The sequence below is a fragment of the Schistocerca nitens genome, chromosome 9 (assembly GCF_023898315.1).
Source record: "Schistocerca nitens isolate TAMUIC-IGC-003100 chromosome 9, iqSchNite1.1, whole genome shotgun sequence".
In the NCBI taxonomy this organism is placed as follows: Eukaryota; Metazoa; Arthropoda; class Insecta; order Orthoptera; family Acrididae; genus Schistocerca; species Schistocerca nitens.
In genome coordinates this window covers 195,589,211-195,611,806 of record NC_064622.1, presented here as the reverse complement: position 1 = coordinate 195,611,806, position 22,596 = coordinate 195,589,211, and the positions used below count along the sequence as shown (strand labels likewise).

Below are 22,596 nucleotides of genomic sequence, written 5' to 3'. Positions count from 1 at the left end.
ATATCCGTAGATTTCCGGAAAGCTTTTAGCTCTATGCCCCATTGTCGACTAGTAACCAAGGTACGACCGAAATAGGTTGCCATACGTGTGAGTGACTGTAAAACCTCTTGAGTAACAGAGCCCAGTATGTTGTCCTCGACGGCCAGTGTTCATCAGACACAAGGGTATAATCAGAAGTGCCCCCAGGGAAGTGTGATAGGTCCGCTGTTCTTTTCTATATAAAACTTGTGGCAGGCAGGATTAGCAGCAAACTACAGCTGTTTGCTGATGACCGTGTGTACAAGGTGACTTAGACAAATTTGTTACTGCTGCTGCTGCTGCTGCTGCTGCTGCTGCTTCTGTGAATGGCAGCTAGCTCTCAACGTAGAAACATCAAAGTTAATGCAGATCCAAAAAAACTGAATGTCCGAATAAAGTGGTGCTTGACGCAATAACGTCATTAAACACGACGAGTAACTTTGCAAAGCGGTACGAAATGTAATGAACATGTACAGATTATATTAGAGAAGGCGAATGGTCGGCTCTGGTTTATTGATAGACTTACGGGGAAGTGTGGTTCATCTGTAAAGGAGACTGCATACAGGACGTTAGTGCCACCTATTTTTGAATTCTGCTACAGTGTTTGGGATACACGCCAGCTCGGATTAAAGAAAGACATCGAAGCAATTCAGAGGCGGGTTGCTAGATTTGTTGTCGGTAGGTTCGGAAAACACGTAAGACTGCGAAGATCTTTCTAGAACACAAATGGTAGTCCCTGGAGGAAAGGAGACTGCTTTTCGAGGAACACTATTGAGAAAATTAAGACAACAGGCATTTGAGGGCGACTGTAGAATGATTCTACTGCTGCCAACGTACATTTTGCGTAAGGACCACGAAGATAAGAGGCAACAAATACGGGCACATGCAAAGGCATAAAGATAGTCCTCTTCCCCCCCCCCCCCCACTCTGCTCGTGAGTGGAACAGGGAAGATAGTGAGTAGGTAGTGGTGCAGGGTAACCTCCGCCCTACACTGTGATGTTCTGTCACGGACTAGGGTTGGGTCGTTAGTCGAACACTCCCCACTGCCTGCTGAGCCACGGGACACGCGACTCAGCTCAGTGACTTCCACTCTAACACTCTCTCACCTTGTTTCATTGTAATCTGTCTTATTGGTGTTCATTCCGTATTTAGCCTTTTAATTTTAGCCATTGCGGGTCTCATCCTCACATGGTAAAAAGGAATTACTTACGCCACTGTACTGTCTTACTGCTGCGTCGGATCAGCGGGCACCAGATGTGGGGAAGGTGCTTCTCGCTGCAGACAGAGTTAGAGAGATAAGTGAGGTCAATGAAACGTGTAGCCTGCAGACCAGCCCGACCCATATACTTCTCTCTAGAAATTAGTTCTTCTCTCTAGCATCATTTCTTTGAATGTCCCGATTTTCGATTTTACTACTCTTACATACTATCACGATTCTATCAGAATACAGGCTGATGCCACTAACTCCATACGTACGGGATGGCTGTAATTAAGCTGACTGCGTTTAACGTGATGCAATGCGGGCTGCATGCACCTCAGGACGCTAGAGTCTCGAAGGTATGTTCATTAACCGGTGCGCTTACAGAGTACGCTGAGAAAATATTTTCACTTTCTGCCGCCAGGTGAAAGCAGTCATAATGTGATGTGGGTAGTAGGAAAACGAGAGGAACGATCTAACACACGGTAACAGTGGTTCTGGCACGTCTATTAGGACGTTGTCACAAGTTACAACATGCGATCAGTGTAGTCTTCCGACTCAGCAACGGGCTGCATCCGTAACGTGGCATGTTAGATAGTTGATATCAGCATCTCCGGTGTAATAAGTGATGCGTCGTCATAGCTATCCTTCAAATCAGGAAGAGACCGGATGCATTCCTGACAGACAAGATCTTTCAGATATCCCCACATCCAGAAGTCACATCCATTTAGGTCGGGGAATCTGTAAGGCAGCACACCTTCAAATTTCTGGATATGATCACGTCGTTACCAAGGTTTTTAGAAGCCTGTAGAATTTAACGTTATATAAAATTATTTCAGACATATGCTGCACAATAGGCTATAGCTACAGCAACCTCAACCTCATCGGCACCACATAATTCACCTCTTCCTTAAAATTTGATATTCACCAGCCCGTTTATTGATGTGGGGCCTCTTCTGTCAGCGATATTCATTCAGTGCAGCGCTGCCTTTGTGATACAACTATTCATCAGCAGCACACGGCTAGTTTTTCTCTATAGTCGTTACGTTTCGTATAGAAAACTTTGTTCCTTCACCCTTCACACCAACAGTCACCTCACAAATGAACAGCATACTGACACTGGAAGTATTTCAAATTATGTCCGCTTACAGCGCAATTTTTTTACCTGGTGGCAGAAGCTAAAATTACTGTTTTCAGAATACTTCGCAAGGGCACCGGTTAATGAACCGACCTATGGTCTCGTGATGTATGCAACCCGTACTGCAGCATTCGGAACACCGTCAGTTTCTTTGCAACTACCTAGTGCTGTTGCATGAACTATGGACGATTTTTTTGTTTGTGGTGTTTTTTAAATGCCGACAGGAGGCAAGCCTTCGTTCTACAGAGAGACTAAACTTCCATTTCAGATTATAAGACAACTCAAAGAAAACTGATGACATTCTGTGTTCCCTCAGGACTACAGTCCAGTTTAAATTTGACACAGACATTGTGTTTTTGGGTGGCTGGTTCATACTGTTAGTTCCGAGACCAACTGCTACATTAATATACTATTAACGTATGAATAGATATGCTGAGAATGGGTGTGACATTTTTTAATGATTGTGGCTGAAGTTACATGGTTTCTGATTTTCATTTTAGAAAAAACTATTCGTATAACAATACGAGTATTAGCTAGGGCTTTGTTGACCCTGCTGTTTAGTCCTAAACTCTCAAGTAACCACAACTGAGAACTATCTGGAATAAGCTTAATCAGTTGATCATAGAACGAAACATAATTTTAGCTATCTCAGTTTCTGCTAGAAAACAAACTTTGCGTGAAGTTTGAGCAGTGCAATCACGATATACAAAAATTAAAGATATGGGATTATTGATTTTTCGTAAGATACGTTACTCATACTTTGGAACACTCCTAGACCATCCAGAAACAGTCTCCTATTTCAAGCATAAAAAACTTAAGTTACTTACATGTTTTACATCAGACCTATGCTGTCATTCAGTAAGCACAACGATGTCGGCGACATTAGGTTAGAGATGGAAAATCATTGTCAGGCTGCATCATAAATCCGTCGTTACTGTCGCTGCGCCCAGCCTTGGGAATGGCCATAAGTTTGAATACACTTCCTTCCTGTATCATAGGAAACTTGTCTGGTTAATCAGGATGCTCTCTCCTTTGGCGACTTTCTAGCTATTCATTTAGTAGTTCACATAAAGTTCAGTTCCAGTGAAGATACTTGCAGCAACTTAACATTTGTAGACACTAGAGCTCATTTGCTTTTGGTCATTTTAATGTAACTTCTATTTGTTACATCCATGATCCCAATCAATCACAAAGCCGTTCTTCTTTCAAACTGTATCTGTGGACAGTGCCGAGTTCCTCCTGCCTTAACAAAGGGATGTGAAGGCTCTCACCGTAATTGGTTCTAGCGGCCAGGCCAACAAGCTTGCACCCGGCATTCAGTCACGCTCTGTTTGTCATTCTCTATACCGATAGCAAAAACTTACTTCTGGTATAATTATTACAATTCAGGTGTTAAACTGTAGTGGTTTGCTTAGAAAGAAACTTTTCCTGTATCTTCGAAATATTGCTGCGTGAACTGACAGTGACCCATGTCCACAGGTGTAGCACTCGTCCTGGTGCTTCTGATCGTGAGCTCACTGGGCGCTTACATCATGTGGACCACTGACATCCTTGGAGACACTGTTAATGACGTAAGTATGAGTTTTGTTTCTAGAATGCTTAGATTACAGGGTAAGTAACGGTACATTCTTCAAATACGATCTTTCTTGGACAACTGGAGCCTCAGGCACTCAACACTACAAACGGCGCTCCTTTTGTGGTATCAGAATATCACAAAATTTGAACGCTGGCTCGCACTATTGATTTGGACTGAAGGAAGCTAATAAACAAATTGGATATTTCTCAAAGTAACGGAAGGGGAAATATGAAACCACCATCGTGCTGTGTTCGAAATGTAAAGAGGCTACATTCTCAGTGAGTTTCATAGCATCCTCTGATGTTGTACAGCGACAAGATACGTTTTCTGTAGTACACTATTTCGGTATCGGTGCATAAATGCCTCGCGATGAAGCCGTAAGAGACTTCTAAATCTACTGCGAATAAACTGTTAACACACCTGGGAGCAAAGTTAGTACAATAGCGGTGTTGTCGCTTCATGACAATCAGGTAACCTACTCGGTCGTGCTTTGACATGAATAAATTCCGCATCGAATGGTGAAGCATCAGCTGTCATTAGTTACTATAATATAACACGTATAATATATAATGTAAAGTATATATTATGTAATGTATAACGTAAAATGCATAATACAAAACATCGTGCAATATAATTATATTAATAATCAAAAGACGTTCGCTTAAATCATCTCTGATGCACAGCCCTGCAGTGGCTCTATTTTCGTCTGGGTGGACCACCTGGTCAGTATGATATAGGATGTGATGGTGTGGCATTCTATGCCGGGAGGTCCCATTCGGGGAAGTTCGGCCGCCGAGTGCAAGTCTTACTTCAGTCGACGCCACAATGGGCGACTTGCGTGCCGGTTATGGGGATGAAGTGATGTAACGGGGATTAGTGATCATGATGTTGTCATTATGACTATGGTTACGAAAGTTAAAAAGTCGGTCAAGAAGGCTAGGAGAGTATTCTTACTAGAAAGAGCAGATAAGCAGTTGTTAGCACCCCACTTAGTAAATGAATCGACTTCATTTACTTCCGGTACGATGGACGTGGAAGAATTACGGTCAAATTTTAAACACATTGTAAATCACGCATTGGACAAGTATGTGCCGAAAAAGTGGGTTACGGACGGGAAAGACCCACCGTGGTTTAACAGCAGAGAATGCTCAGGAAGCAAAGACAGTTGCATTTGCGGTACAAGAAAGATCGGGAGAATGAGGACAGGCAAAAGTTACTAGAGATTCGTGCTGATGTAAAGGGAGCGATGCTCGAAGCATTCAACCACTATCACCGTCATACCTCAGCAAAAGATCTTGCTGAAAACCCAAGGATATTCTGGTCTTACGTAAAATCGGTAAGCGGGTCGAAGGCTTCCATCCAGTCACTAACTGATCAGTCTGGCCTGGCAACGGACGACAGCAAAACGAAAGCTGAAATTTTAAATTTAGCATTTGAGAAATGTTTCATGCAGGAGGATCGTACAAACATATCGCCTTTGAGTCTCGTACAGATTCCCGTATGGAGGACATAGCGATAGACATCCCTGGGGTTGTGAAGTAGCTGAATGGGTTGAAAATAAATAAATCACCAGGTCCTGATGGGATTCCAATTCGGTTTCACAGAAAGTACTTCACTGCATTGGCTCCTTACTTAGCTTGCATTTATCGAGAATCTGTTACCCAACGTAAAGCCCCGAGCGACTGGAAAAAAGCGCAGATGACGCCTGTATATAAGAAGGGTAGAAGGACGGATCCTCCAAATTACAGACCAATATCCTTAACATAGGTTTGTTGCAGGATTCTCTAACACATTTTCAGTTCGAATATAATGAATTTCCTTGAGACAGAGAATTTGCTGTCCATGCATCAGCACGGCTTTAGAAAGCATCGCTCCTGCGAAACGCAACTCGCCCTCTTTTCACATGTTATCTTGCGAACCATGGATGAAGGGTATCAGACGGATGCCATATTCATTGACTTCCGGAAAGCGTTTGACACGGTGCCCCACTGCAGACTCCTAAGGTATGAGCATATGGGATTGGCTCCCAAATATGAGTGGCTCGAAGACTTCTTAAGTAACAGAACCCAGTACGTTGTGAGTGTTCATCGGAGGTGAGGGTATCATCTGGAGTGCCCTAGGGAAGTGTGGTAGGTCCGCTGTTGTTTTCTATCAACATAAATATTTTGGATAGGGTGGATAGCAATGTGCGAAATGCACGCTGATGATGCTGTGGTGTACGGGAAGGTGTCGTCGTTGAGTGATTGTAGGAGAATACAAGATGACTTGGAAAGGATTTGTGATTGGTGTAAAGAATGGCAGCAAACTCTAAATATCGATAAATGTAAATTAAAGCAGATGAATAGGAAACAGAATCCCGTAATGTTTGAATACTCCATTAGTAGTGTAGCGCTTGACACAGTCACATCGATTAAATATTTGGGCGTAAGATTCCAGAGCGATATGAAGTGTGACAAGCATGTAATGTCAGTTGTGAAGAAGGCGGATAGTCGTCTTCGGTTCATTGGTAGAATTTTGGGAAGATGTGGTTCATCTGTAAAGGAGACCGCTTATAAAACACGAATACGACCTATTCTTGAGTACTGCTCGAGCGTTTGGGATCCCTATTAGGTCGGATTGAGGGAGGACGTAGATGCAATTCAGAGGCGGGCTGCTAGATTTGTTACTGGTAGGTTTGATCATCAGGCGAGTGATACGGAAATGCTTCAGGAACTCGGGTGGGGGTCTCAAGAGGAAAGGAGGCGTTCTTTTCGTGAATCGCTACCGAGGAAATTTAGAGAACCAGCATTTGAGGCTGACTGCAGTACAATTTTACTGCCGCCAACTTATATTTCGCAGAAAGACCACAGAGATAAGAGCGATTAGGGCTCGTACAGAGGCATATAGGAAGTCATTTTTCCCTCTCTCTGTTCGGGAGTGGAACAGGGAGAGAAGATGCCAGTTGTGGTACGAGGTACCCTCCGCCACGCACCGTATGTTGGGTTGCGGAGTATGTATGTAGATGTAGATTTAGATAACACAACACCCAGTCCACGAGCGGAGAAAAACTCCAACTCGGCCGGGAATCGAACTCGGGCCCGCTGCATGGGAGGCAAGCACGTTATCACGCAGCTAATCAGGCGGACTCCTGTTCAGTAACCCCCTTCTAATGACTGCGAAATTAATACACGCAACAGTGCTAAACTGATAAGACCCATTCTCCATGTTCAGCTGATGAACACATCCCCAGACGAATATAGAGCTACAAAACGGCTGTTTGACTAAAGATGTTTTGAACCAGCAGCGAAAGTTGTCAGTTGTACTGAAATTAAAATGGTTTTATGACTGAACTAGCAATGAAAGTGTGCAGGAAAGTGTGATCCACAGACGGGTGCTTCAGACAGCTTTGCTCAAACACGATAATTATTGAACTCAGTGCAGAAATATTTCGAGAAAGACAGAATATGGCAAGGTTCAGCTGCCATCAGCGGAGGTAAGAGAATGAAGTGGCTTGAGATGTCACATAGACACAAGAGAAATTTGATATAAAATGTTAGTTATGAAAAGAAAGGTCTGATGGACATAAACTAAGGATATCCATTTTAAAAAAAGAAAAAACTAGTGACGAATTTAGACATATTTCAGAAAAACATTTAGGAATTATCTGATCACACTAAATTCACACCGTCAAGTCACATTAATGTGACCGTAACTTGCGTCCGACGTCAACGTGCAATAGCTACTCAAGGATGGCAGGTGGCAGCACTAGCAGGGGAGGGGTTATGAAACATCGAAGGGGGATGCGAATACAGCGCAGTCATTGTCGTAATGCGGAAATGAAACGATCTATCTGATGTCCAGCTGGACATCATTTTCTTTCGGGCCTAGTCAAGAACCATTTCAGAAACGTATAAGTTCGTAAATACCTCGCATTCTGCCATGATTGAAGTCTATCGTGAGCTGCAAAATGGTGTTACCCAAAACGGGCGCCTAGGGAACTGCAGTGCACCAAGGGCCATAGATGACAGGGGTGATCGATAGCCGCGGAGATAGATGCAAGCGAATAGAAGTCCCACTCTCGAGCAATTGATCGCCCAGATGACGATTAAAGATCGCCGGCGGGCGCTACAGCGTCACAACTGACATCCCTGCATTGAACACCTCATCACCTTCAAACGGCTGCGTGCGCGGGCCCGCCGCCTTATCCGCCAAAGCAAGCAAGAGTGCTGGGAGCGGTATGTCTCCACCATTGGCCTCCATGTCTCTCCATCGCAGGTCTGGGCCAAGATCCGACGCCTCTATGGCTATCAGACCCCTGTCAACGTACCTGCGCTCTCACTGAATGGAGCAGTTTGTACAGACTGCGATGAAATTGCCAACAGCTTGGCAGAGCATTTTGCTCTTAGTTCCGCTTTTTCCAATTACCCACTGGCCTTCCGCTCCATTAAAGAGCGGATGGAACGTCGGAGCCTTTCTTTTCGCACCCACCATTCTGAATCCTACAATGCTCCATTCAGTGAGTGGGAATTCCACAGCGCCCTTGCCGCTTGCCCTGATACCGCTCCTGGGCCAGATGGCATTCACGGTCAGATGCTGAAACACCTTTCAGTGGACTGCAAGCGACGCCTCCTCTACCTTTACCACCGTCTCTGGGTCGAGGGTGAGTTTCTGTCGCAATGGCGGAAAAGCATTGTCATCCCCGTTTTGAAACCGAGCAAGAGCCCTTTGGAGGTGGACAGCTACCGCCCCATTAGCCTCACCAACGTTCTTTGCAAGCTTCTCGAACGGATGGTGAGCCGGCGCTTGAGTTGGGTACTGCAGTCTCGGGGCCTTCTGGCTCCGTCTCAGGGTGGATTCCGTACAGGCCGCTCCGCCACCGACAATCTGGTGAGTCTGGAGTCGGCCATCCGTACTGCCTTTGCCTGCCGTCAGCACCTGGTCGCTGTCTTTTTCGACATGCGGAAGGCGTACGATACGACATGACGTCATCACATACTTTCTGCGCTTCATGGATGGGGTCTTCGGGGCCCTCTGCCGCTCTTTATCCGAAATTTTTTTGTCGTATCGTACCTTCCGCGTGCAAGTCGCGGCCTCTTAGTTCCTCCCGAGTCCAGGAGAACGGGGTACCACGGGGATCTGTCTTCAGTGTCTGCCTGTTTTTAATCGCAATAAACGGGCTCGCTGCAGTGGTGGGAAATTCTGTCTCCGCTTCCCTGTATGCTGACGACTTCTGCCTTTACTACAGCTCTACTGGCATTGTAGCTGCTGAACGTCAGCTACAGGGCGCAATCCGCAAGGCGCAGTCTTGGGCTGTAGCGCGTGGTTTTCAGTTTTCGGCTGCAAAGACCCGCGTTATGCGTTTCTGCCCGCGCCGAACGGTCCATCCTAAGCCGCGGCTTTAACTTGCCGACGAACTCCTTGCTGTGGTGGAGACCCACCGGATTTTGGGTGTAGTTTTTGATGCCCGGCTGACTTGACTGCCTCATATTCGGCAGCTTAAATAGACGTGTTGGCGGCACCTAAATGCTCTGAGGTGCTTGAGCCACACCCGCTGGGGCGCCGACCGATCTACCCTGTTACGGCTCTACCAGGCGTTAATCCAGCCCCGTCTGGATTATGGGAGCCTGGTTTATGGCTCAGCATCCCCATCTGCGTTGCAGGTGCTGGACCCAATCCTCCACAATGGGATACGCCTTGCCACTGGTGCTTTCCGTACCAGCCCTGTGGACAGCATACTAGTAGAGGCAGGTGTCCCTCCACTGCAGTTACGGCGCCAACGTTTGCTGGCCGCTTATGCTGTCCATGTTTTCAGCTTGCCCGGGCATCCTAACTATCGGCTACTATTCCCAGAGTCGCACGTCCATCTTCCAGAACGTCGACCCATGGCTGGCAGGACGATCGCGGTCCGCGTCCGTGAGCTTCTCTCCGGGCTTGGGCCCTTACTTCTTCCGCCTCCTTTCAGGGCACCTCTGCGTACACACCCATGGTGTGTGCCTCGCCCTCGCCTTCAGCTGGAATTGGCACAGGGCCCGAAGGACTCAGTCCCTCCGGAGGCCTTCCGCCACCGCTTTCTTCCCCTCCTTGCAGCGTACCAGGGCTCTGGCATTGCGTACAATGACGGCTCGATGGTTGCTGGTCGTGCCGGTTATGCGCTTACTTTAGGGGACCATTCCGAACAACGTTCATTGCCGGCTGGCTGCAGCGTTTACACTGCTGAGCTGGTCGCCATCTTTCGTGCCCTAGAGTATATCCGCTTCTGCTCAGGTGAGTCCTTCGTGATCTGTAGCGATTCCCTGAGCAGTTTACGAGCTCTCTACCAGTGTTTCCCTCGTTCTCGTCTGGTGATGGCTATCCAGGAGTCCCTGCATACTCTAGCCCGTTGCGGCCGCTCTGTGGTCTTTGTGTGGACCCCCGGTCATGTCGGTATCCCGGGCAATGAATATGTTGACCGCCTGGCGAAAGAGGCCATCAGTAAACCATCTATGGACATTGGCCTCCCAGAGACTGATTTGCGAGCAGTCCTCCGCCGAAAAGTTTTTGCGCTTTGGGACGCTGAATGGCGCGATCGGATCACGCACAATAAACTCCGTGCCATTAAGGAGACGACGACTGTGTGGCGGTCATCCAAGCGAGCCAACCGCAGGGACTCAGTCGTCCTTTGTCGGCTCCGCATTGGCCACTCCCGGCTAACACACAGTTATTTACTGCGCCGGGAGGACCCTCCTGTATGTCGCTGCGGGGCGGCTTTGACAGTGGCCCACATTTTGTTGGCCTGCCCCCTTTTAGCTGTGGTCAGGCAGACATTTGCGCTGCCTGATACGCTCCCTGCCCTTTTAACTGATGACCCTGCTATGGCTGGCTTAGTTTTACGTTTTATTCGGGCAGGGGGTTTTTATCATTTAATTTGAGTGTTTGTTTTATTTTATTGTTTTGTGTTGATTCTGGCCTTTGGCCTACGGTTTTAAACTGAGTTTTTAATGTGTTCTCGGTGGTTGGCTTCTCCTTTTTTATTCTATCGTCGGCCAACCACCACCACACTCCGTGTGATTTTAATTTGTTATGTCTGTTCTTTGTCTGAGTTTTTCTTGTCCTGTGTTGTCGGTTGTGTCTATTATCGGTTCTTTTATTTTTTTACTCTGTGTGGTAGTTTTTAAGTTTTGGAACAAGGGACCGATGACCGTTGCGGTCTGGTCCCTTTAATCCCACAAACAAACCAACCAACCAACCAACTGCTAGACACACGCACATTTCTTGAACGCGGCGTGGTTTTCCGGGACTCAGATTAACAGAATAACGCACGACAGCATCATTTGCCTCACTCTTGGCACTTCAAGGGCGTCAAAGGCTTTTGACGTCTACTGTCAAATCGGTTTCTCGGAATTCCGTGACCAACTCACGAAAAGTGATTTTATTTGATGCATTGTTGTGTCCAACGATAGTAGGGATTTTCCCAATAGTTTAAGCGAAACTTTCAGCATTCTTGACAGTGAGTTCTCACAATACACACTCGCTTTTCGGTACTGCGTCTTTCCATGACGATACTCTATAAACATTGACCTGGAAAAAAAGCACAGCCTCAGAACATAATCACAATGAACACTGATACAAAATGTGTGAAATGTTACCAACCAAAATAAATGAAAGTAACGAGCAGATAGTGTTCTTTTAGACATTCACGTAAATACAAAGATATCCTAGCTGTGCTTGACAGTGTAGTTCCGTTACACCGTTAGTGACAGTTTGACGTTTTCCGCATGCCGCCTTCGTAGTGTTTGTTTCGATGTTGAGGACTGTTGATGGTGGCAGTTTCCTCGCTGGGTGCAGCTCGGGCGCTTAGAACAGTGTTCTAGGAACGGCACACGGCGGATCTTGGCGCGGTCTGCCCGACCCGTCGGACCTGGACTCCGGACCGCCTCCTTGGCCGGCACCGCGCTGCGCTTGTTGCCGTAATAATAGCCGGTGTGTGTGACGTCAGGACGCGCGGCGGCCGCCATGCTGCGGGCAGCGTGCCCGGCGCCGGGACACGGGACACCGCGCGCCACAGTGGGGGCGGCGTAACTGCCCTTCCGCAACCTGCACATGCATACCGGTAGTCCGTCCGTCTGCGCCGCATTGCGTCAGCGGCCGGGGGTACGCGATATATCGAGCGACCTCGCAACAACAGAGCAGCCGCTGTTTGTGTATGCACGCGCGCACCCCTCCGTATTCCGATCAGCGCTCGGCTGGCGGAATGACGCACGTTTTGCAGGCTTCGCTCCGTCCGGTGCATTCGGCGGACGAACCAGAGGTGAACGCTTCAGTTTGTGCCGCAACTTTACTTAACAATCAAACGCGAGATAGTTAAAAGGTTGCACTAATTCCACGAAATATAATCGGGTATCAGTATGTAATCGTGACGGCTAAGAGAAGAAAAGTATTTAGAAGTTACCCCAAATAAGTAAAAAGTGTGGTAGCAAATTTACACGGTGTCCCCCCAACCCAAAAAAAGACCTACTTTAAGGAAAGCTTCCTTACAGTGAAAAAATAAAATGTTAATAACATGGACTCCAAAGAGCATATCTTAAGAGATACGAGCACTTCTTTATCTTAGGTACTATGAAACACACACCTTCTACTGTACGCTCTTTGGTTTTCGTATGTTGGGAGGAGGTAGTACGGACAAAAACAAGAAAAATTCTAGTACATTTGGGCTATAAAATGGATACCTTACGAGCTATGAGCACTTCCTCAGTAGAGGTTTCAGAAACTGAAGATGTAGTGCTCTCAGTTCTTAACGTCCCATTTTAGAACCCACGTTTCCTAGCCGTTTTTTGCTTACTTCTGTGTGAGAAATCTGTCCCTAAAGTTTGTAGGGCTTTTTTTTTCGGACATCAAGAATAAGACGCTATTCTGAAAATTAATACACTACTGGCCATTAAAATTGCTACACCACGAAGATGACTTGCTACAGACGCCAAGTTTAACCGACAGGAAGAAGATGCTGTGATATGTAAATGAGTAGCTTTACAGAGCGTTCACACAATGTTGGCGCCGGTGGCGACACCTACAACGTGCTGACGTGAGGAAAGTTTCCAACCGATTTCTCATTCACAAACTGCAGTTGACCGGCGTTGCCTGGTGAAACGTTGTTGTCATGCCTCGAGTAAGAAGGAGAAATGTGTACCATCACGTTTCCGAATTTGATAAAGGTCGGATTGTAGCCTATCGCAATTCCGGTTTGTCGTATCGCGACATTGCTGATCGCGTTGGTCGAGATCCAATGACTGTTAGCAGAATATGGAATCGGTGGGTTCAGGAGGGTAATACGGAACGCCGTGCTGGATCCCAACGGCCTCGTATCACTAGCTGTCAAGAGGACAGCCATCTTATCCGCGTGGCAGTAACGGATCGTGCAGCCACGTCTCGAACCCTGAGTCAACAGATGGGGACGTTTACAAGACAACAACGATCTGCACGAACAGTTCGACGACGTTTGCAGCAGCATGGCCTATCAGCTTGGAGACCATGGCAGCGGTTACCCTTGACGCTGCATCACAGACAGGAGCGCCTGCGATGGTGTATTCAACGACGAACCTGGGTGCACGAATGGCAAAACGTCAATTTTTCGGATGAATCCAGGTTCTGTTTATAGCATCTTGATGGTCACATCCGTGTTCGGTGACATCGCGGTGAACGCACATTGGAAGCGTGTATTCGACATCGCCATACTGGCGTATCCCCTGGCGTGATGGTATGGATACGTCACGGCACTTTGAACAGTGGACGTTACATTTCAGATGTGTTACGACCCGTGGCTCTGCCCTTCATTCGATCCCTGCGAAATCCTACATTTCAGCAGGATAATTCACCACCGCATGTTGCAGGTCCTGTACGGGCCTTTCTGGATACAGAAAACGTTAGACTGCTGCCTTGGCCAGCACATACTCCAAATCTCTCACCAATTGAAAACGTCTGGTCAATGGTGGCCGAGCAACTGGCTCGTCACAATACGCCAGTCGCTACTCTTGATGAACTATGGTATCGTGTTGAAGCTGCATGGGCAGCTGTACCTGTACACGCCATCCAAGCTCTGTTTGACTCAATGCCCAGGCGTATCAAGGCCGTTATTAGGGCCAGAGGTGGTTGTTCCGGGTACTGATTTCTCAAGATCTATGCACCCAAATTGCGTGAAAATGTAGTCACATGTCAGTTCTAGTATATTTGTCCAATGAATACCCGTTTATCATCTGCATTTCTTCTTGGTGTAGCAATTTTAATGGCCAGTAATGTGTCAAAAGTTTCAACGTCGTCTTCGTGCAGAGCAACAGAGAGCCAGGAAATGGCGATTTTATTCTCTTCAATCAAAGTGCTAAATAAGAAACGTACCTGAATTTATGTTGACAATTGCCACGTTAGGTCTATCTTTCTGCAGCTGAATGAAACGAAAATTGGTAATGCCCTACACGTTATGCCCTCATTTTTTGCAACAGTGGCGTAAAACGTGTACATTCTTGCGTTTACTATTTTGCTAATATCTCGTCTCCCGCCTTCCGAACCTCACAGAAGCTACTCTGCGAAATTTGCAAGACCAGCGCTCGTGGGGAAAAACGATAGTACTGGGGCGTGGGTTACCGACGGCCTGAGAGATATTTCCAGAATGAAATTATCACTCGGCATTGGAGTGGGTGCTGATACGGAACTTGCTGGCAAAGGTCCAGATTCAGAGTCTCGGTACGCCACACAGTTGCTGTCTGCCAGGAAGTTTCATAAGACACTACATTTTCAGGTTAGAAGCAGTTCTGGCACTTCTTGCACTATAATGCAACAATAGTTATTACTTACCGGGTTTGATGCGCTGCTTTACATGGGTGCTCGGGTTTGCTGGTTTTTACATTTGCGTTGCGCTGTGCGAATGGTGATTCGACAGACAGGAAGCAGAATATCAGCTTCAAAATCAGCGCAGCGAGTACTCGGGCAGAACAGCAGCTAGAGACATAGTAAGCAAAAAATTCGGTCTTCTATTACGTTATGGTAATTCAGAAAGCGCCAGAACTGTTACTGTCCTGAAAGTACTGTTTATTACATGAACTCAACAGTATGCATCAAATGTGAATGTATTTCACGACACTAATGATAAAGTGAAAAAAAAAGAGAAACGCATACGTCATGACTAATTTCGGTTTTGTGCAGCTGCACATAAACGAAAATTACTTGACAACTGTCAGCGTATTACACACAACTGAGGAACACAGGACAACGAAGTTAATGATGCTCCATAAATTTATTCCGGTCAATGATCACCATTTTGAGAGATTCTCTGTAGTTCAAAAACAAAAGAAATAAAAGTAGAAATACAACTGCGCTCTGGCTGAGATAAAGATACCATCACAAGCTTACTGAGAAGGACATCTGGTTTCAGGTTACACACCTGAGCTCCTTCGTTGCCTCACACCATCTTCCGTGGGTAACCACCACGAACTGATCAAGGTCACGCAAGGGAATCACCCAGACAGTTGTGTGGTACTTAATTTAAGCCCATGACGTCTTGTGACATGAGAATGGCGGCAACCTTCTCCACTTCCCCTCCCATGCTGACCAATTAGGACTACGCACCCCCTCCACACCATGTTTTAAAATTTGGACTACTATGCAGGTGCAGAGCATAGGAAATGATAAGGATGTGTATATTTGACGGTAACAAATTGTCACTCAAGGTCTATTTGTTGGTAACAGTATTACGTGACACATGTAATCATTCTCTGTTTTACATATTTCTAGTATTTTCCTTAATCTTACTTATCTTCGCCAATTTCTCGACAATTTTACGTATTTTTTTCCAATTACGCAAGACTGTTTGCTACGTCACGTCGACATAAAGATGCTCTCGGGCAATTAATGCCGAGTTAGATATCGGTAATACTGAGCCCACCTTCCAAACACCATCTTTCGTATCTGGGGAACACTAGAGCTGAGCACCATAGAGATAAGTCAAATCAGCCTGTTAATATCAAACTACGTCACTTCAGGTCAATTTGTGTAATACTGATAAGAACCTGGTCCCGGCAGAGGTTCGAGTCCTCCCTCGGGCATGGGTGTGTGTGTTTGTCCTTAGGATAATTTAGGTCAATTAGTGTGTAAGCTTAGGGACTGATGACCTTAGCAGTTAAGTCCCATAAGATTTCACACACATTTGAACATTTTTTTGCTAAGAACCAGCAGAGGCCTCACCAAGACAGGTAACTTGTAAGTACGTTCATGTTTACGTATTTTCCACAATTTTGCCCATCGCATCCAAGTACGTGAGTGAAGTCAACCTGTCGCGTCACAGTCTCGTAACGTGCCGATTGTCACGATGCTCTCGGCTTTGGTCCCGATTTATGTATCATTGCTAAGCTGCCGTTCCATTACTAGTGCTTAACGTCGAAGTTACGAACGAATGCGTTCGTACAAATAGACGTGTAACTGTCGCAATATTACAGCGTGGCATCACTGTAAGACCCCAAATAGATAAAGAAATAATCATATACATCTCCATACGCGAACAAAAAAGAAGTCACAGTTCAGCAGAAAAAACTCTTCCGACAAACAGTCATAGACTCGGAGGTCACCATACTATGTAATGTGACCGTACAGATGGAGAACCATTTACTGAAAAGTGTATCTTTCTAAGAACAATTGCCGCCATGATTTAAAAACAAACACACACACACACACACACACACACACACACACACACACAATGACAGCTGGAAAAGTGAATTTATAAGGGTGCACATAGCACTATTTTTGTGGCGAGATATTGTTCGTATCTGCGGACGCTAGAGACGCAGTAAATAATGAGGGCCGACGCTGCAACTGGGAACCTGAAGGAAGCCCTGGGAATACAGCGATACTGAACACCTCTCTCGCTCGTCCGGTAACAGCAGTCACAAACAGCGCATAGCCTACTAGCCGACGGAAAGCGCGGAAAGCAGTCCGCGTAAAGCTGATAAATGGAACCGCAGATGTCTGTGCGACTAGGACTAACAGTCCTCAATTATTTTCCAACGACTTTCGTCTGACAGCTAGCGCCGCCTCGGTCGCAATGAGCCGAGGATTGTCCACGTGCTGCCAGTGATCTCCAGAGGTCTACGTGAAAAAGTTACAAGCATATCGGCTGTCGAACGCGTAGCATACAGCAGAAACTATAATAATGCAAACGTTCTAAAACTAATTTTTATTACAGGTCTGAGAGATCCTCCATACAGTCTTCTTAAAAGACGCCTTATTTAGTATGAAAAAATCCTTACTTATACTGGTTACAATAATATCAGGTTATTTTGGGCGTTACAGCTCTACACTGAAGAGCCAAAGTAACTGGTGCACCCGCCTAATATCGTGTAAGGCCCCTAAGAGCACGCAGAAGTTCCGCTACACGACGTGGCATGGACTCAATGTCTGAAGTCGTGCTGGAGGGAACTGACACTAGGAAGCCAGCAGGGTGTCTCTCAATCCGTAAGAGTACGAGGGGGTCTCCATCATATCTGAGGCGTTTTGTGCCACCTTAAGTGTCTGAAGTCAGAATTGTGTTCCTGGAGCCACTCTGTAGCAATTTTGGACCTGTGGGTGTCGTAGTGCTGGAATTGCCCAGGTCCGTCAGAATTCACAATGGACACGAATGGATGTAGGTCGTCAAACAGGATGCTTACGTCGTGTCACCTGTCAGTCGTATCTACAGTTACAAGAGGTATCAGCGATCCCACATAACTCCAACTGCACACGCTCCATACTATGAAAGTCTCCACCTTAAACAGTCCCCTGCAGACATGCAGGGTAGATTCATGAGGTTTTCACCACGCCCTCACATATCCATCTGCTCGATACAATTCGAAACGAGATGTCTGACCAGGCAACATGTTTTCAGTCATTAGCAGTCCAATATCGTTGTTGACGGGCCCAGGGGAGTCGTAAAGCTTTGTGTCGTGCAGTCATCAACGGTACACGAGCGGACTTCCGGATCCGAAAGCCCATATCGATGTTTCGTTGAATGGTTCGCACGATGACACTTGCTGATAGCCTAGCATTAAAATCTGCAGCAATGTGCGGAAGGGCCGCAGTGCTGTCACATTGAAAGATTATTTTCAATCACCATTGGTCCCGTTCTTGCACAATTTTTTTCCGGCCGCAGCGATGTCTGAGATTTGATATTTTACCATATTCCTGATATTCACGGCATAGTCGTGATATGTCATACGGGAAGATCACCTTTTCATCGCTACCTCGCATATGCTGGGTCCCATCACTCGTGCACCGATTATAGCACCACGTCCACACTCAAATCTTGATAAGATGCCACTGTAGCAGCAGTAACCGACCTAGCAACTGCGCCAGATACTTATTGTCTTACATAGGCTTTGCCGACCGCAGCGCCGTTTTCTACCTGCTTACAGATATGTTCAGCCATGTTCATGTCTGGAGAGTTTCGTTGCCCGTGGAAGTGTTTAAACGGGTATTTTAATACGCGGTACTGTACCAGTTTCTTTTGCGCTTCAGTGTATATGAATCCACCTCTCACATAAAGTTGGAGCTTCTACAACAAGTTGTTGTCGATGACGACGCAACCATTAAAATGCATTCTGACAATGTACATTGTTCAGGATGAGATTTTCACTCTGCAGCGGAGTGTGCGCTGATACTAAACTTTCTGGCAGATTAAAACTGTGTGCCGGACCGAGACTCGAACTCGGGACCTTTGCCTTTCGCAGGCTAGTGCTCTACCAACTGAGCTACCCAAGCACACAGGGGTAGCTCAGCTGGTAGAGCACTAGCCTGCGAAAGGCAAAGGTCCCGAGTTCGAGTCTCGGTCCGGCACACAGTTTTAATCTGCCAGAAAGTTTCCATGTACATTGCGTTAAATTACAATCGTCAAATTAGAAGACAGGCTCAAACTCTGTTTCTCATGAAGAAAAGAAAGCTATGATAACGTGTTTTCTAAGGTTGCTGACCATTCGTAGATATGACTCTTTTTGCCGCTTTAAAATACTCCTAAGTAGATGAGCTATCTGTAATACATTTTAAGTCATACCCATTTAAGAGCTGAGCTCTCACGAAAAAATTGACTTCTGTTGACATAGCTCTTGCGTTAATTGTAGCCTACAGTCATTAAAACAACCTGGTAACGGTCTTAGACCAATGATGGAATTCGGTGTTTCGTCGTGACATAGCACGGAAATGCTAATCATGATCATAATTATTGATTCGAAGACACATAGTAGCTACCATCATACCAACAGCAGCCCTGTATAGTGGAACTCTGTCTTATCTGGAAAGGCGATGTTTTATAAGCCATAACTAAGACAGCAAGAGAAAGCTGGTCTCCTAGTCTTGATTCTCCATGAAGTAACTGATCAGAATAAATGATTCCTAATCATCTGGCAGAGTAACTCTGAATTCCACCATTAGTTCGGTCGCCAGTACGGCTTTCTATTTAACAGATTTCCACGTTAAAACTGTGGGTATACAGCACTTCGTTTCATAAACTATTGTAGGTCTAGATTGCCTTTCTAAGCAGAGTATCAAATGTTGCATCCCATCGTTACCGAATCAATTATAACTACAGTCTTCCACAACCTGTACACATTCAGTTAAAGACGCTCTCTTTAAGTGGTTATTGCATGTTGGTGTCGAACATTAGGGGTGCTCACATTATTGTGACAGGTACATGTGTTCAGCACTACGTGGAAATGAATGGAATTGTAGAGCACCTTGACAGAGGTCGTCTAACCATGCACGGGAAACATGACTCCATATGTGGGTCACCGTAACAATAATGTCAGATAGAGCTCACTGAACAAAACGAGGCAGTTGAAGGAACGGGAAAAGACAGCTTACGTCGATCAGCGAGTGGTTACGACGCACTCTCGTGGTGTTCGCCATTGCAACACGACCCAAGATAACCTATGAAACACTTCATATTTGGAAGAATCATACGGAAACAGGAAGGAGGACGAAGTGTGACGAGAGTAGCTCAGGAATATGCTACTGCTTACAGGATAGTTCCATGTGCGTGAAGAGTGTTCCCAGCAACAGGGACTGCTGTCTGAAGGAAATGGGGTGACCGACCACGATCAACCACAGCAATACACGACCTATATACAGGGTGATTCAAAAAGAATACCACAACTTTAGGAATTTAAAACTCTGTAACGACAAAAGGCAGAGCTAAGCACTATCTGTCGGCGAATTACGGGAGCTATAAAGTTTCATTTAGTTGTACATTTGTTCGCTTGAGGCGCTGTTGACTAGGCTCAAATGGAAACAGATGAATCTTTCGTTTCAAAGATTGTGTTTAGTGATGAAGCAACTTTCCACACTAACGGGAAAGTCAACCGTCACAATGTCTGTATATGGGGCACTGAGAATCCGCGGGAAACAACTCAGTATGAACGTGACTCGCCTAAGGTGAACGTTTTCTGTGCCATTTCAGCCAATAAAGTTTTTGGTCCATTTTCTTCGAAGGTGCTACTGTAACTGGACTACAGTATCTGGAGATGTTGGAGAATTGGCTGTTCCCTCAGCTCGAACAAGAAGCACAACAATTCATATTTCAGCAGGATGGAGCGCCACCACATTGGCACTTATCTGTCCATAACTACCTGAACGTCAACTACCCGAGGCGATGGACCGGCCGCCAGGCAGCCCGTGACAGAGCACTTCATCACTGGCCTCCAAGAAGTCCTGATCTTACCCCCTGCGATTTTTTCTTATGGGGGTATGTTAAGGATATGGTGTTTCGGCCACCTCTCCCAGCCACCATTGATGATTTGAAACGAGAAATAACAGCAGCTATCCAAACTGTTACGCCTGATATGCTGCAGAGAGTGTGGAACGAGTTGGAGTATCGGGTTGATGATGCTCGAATGTCTGGAGGGGGCCATATTGAACATCTCTGAACTTGTTTTTGAGTGAAAAAACCTTTTTAAATACTCTTTGTAATGATGTATAACAGAAGGTTATATTATGTTTCTTTCATTAAATACACATTTTTAAAGTTGTGGTATTCTTTTTGAATCACCCTGTATATTGAAAGAGACAAGAAGAGAACTATGTCAAACAGCTGGTGCAACTGGTGGGCATGCAGGGACACAATCTTACGTCCACAGCGGCAGGGCGATTGCGTAGTGGAATTGGTCTCCCTGTCCAGTTAAGAACGTGTTGTACTCCATTGACACCCGTACATCGGAGACATGTTTCGTGGTCGTGTCGAGAGTACAAGGACTGGGCAAACCAGCAGAGGGCTCGCGTGCTCTTCTCGGATGACAGCAGACTGTGTGTTTGGTGATTGTGGACGTTTCCTCATATGGCAAGAAATGGAAACACTTAATGCTCCTAGCAATACTCCCGAATATCTTGGTCTTGGTGGTCCATGTGTTACGCTTTTGTGAGGCGTAACGTTGCATCGGCGTCCTCACATACAGATCTTTGAACAGAGTACATTCACTGGTCAAAATTGTTGCGAAACTGTAGTAGTAGAAAATCATCACATATAGGAGACGATGGCTACACATCCAGTCACATGATCATCTAAATGCGATTGAACTCGCTGTCGTGTGTGCCATAACATGGATGCCAAAGAGTCATGGGGTAGAAGTGTGGAGTGCAGCAACGACAAGAAACATACAGTGCCGTTCTGCACACCAAAGACCCACACACAACGCTGCATTTATGAAAGTGTCAGCCCAGATGTCTATAAATATATTATACTGCTTTGAATCCCACCAAAAACATAAAAGAACGTGATAATGCTATTCCGACAAGAGTTTGTCACAATATATGAACGACTTGGATATGTTCTTAAATAGAACTAACCCATGTATTTCGATAAAATTGTGCGCATAAACTAAACTATGGTCTTCGGCTCGGCGCTTATGCACAATCAGTGGTGGTAGTAGTAGTAGTTCAAAAATGGTTCAAATGGCTCTGAGCACTATGGGACTTAACTGCTGAGGTCATCAGTCCCCTAGAACTTACAACTACTTAAACCTCACTAACCTAATGACATCACGCACATCCATGCCCGAGGCAGGATTCGAACCTGAGACCGTAGCGATCGCGCGGTTCCGAACTGTAGCGCCTAGAACCGCTCGACCACTCCGGTCGGCACTAGTGGTAGTATTAAACGACTAGGTATACATTTTAAAAAGGGGTCGCACAGACAGCACTTGGTTGACAGATGAAGGCAGAGCTCACCACCTGCAGATTCGTCGACAGGACTGATTGCGGACCTTTAGTACTGAGCAGAGTGGAGGGTCTGAAGCAGAGGCTCAGACGGTTCTGCTGATTCCTCGATTGCGCCATATGATGGTGGGGTCTCGGGTTTTCGCTAGATAGGTCAGGAGGCGGCTACAGGAGTAGAAGGGCTGTGTGGCGTGGACTGGGTGGTTTTTTAGGTTATACAGTTTTGGGAAAGATCAAAAAGGAATCCTGTCTCCAAGGCTACACGGCAAAGAAACTAAGAGAATCGACCAAGCAGCAGTCGGTATTGTAGTTGCAAATTATCGTAGCTGTGTTGGAAAAGTACCAGGGCTTCAAGCGCTGACAGAAAGCACTGAAGCTGAAACCGTTATAGGAACAGAAAGCCGGCTAAAGCCGGAGATAAATTCTGCCGAAATTTTTACAGAGGCGCAAACCGTGTTCAGAAAGGATAGATTCAAGTGGGTGGTGGTGTG

The 22,596-nt window shown here is 46.0% G+C and overlaps 1 protein-coding gene across 1 annotated transcript in view; it reads left to right on the top strand.

Moving 5' to 3' along the window:
- Positions 1 to 22,596, top strand: part of LOC126203155 (lysosome membrane protein 2-like) — a 426,168-nt gene that overhangs the window by 186,534 nt on the left and 217,038 nt on the right. The window contains exon 3 of the mRNA XM_049937397.1: positions 3,835 to 3,926. Coding sequence (XP_049793354.1) covers positions 3,835 to 3,926 — 92 coding nt within the window. The remainder of the gene's footprint in view (positions 1 to 3,834; positions 3,927 to 22,596) is intronic.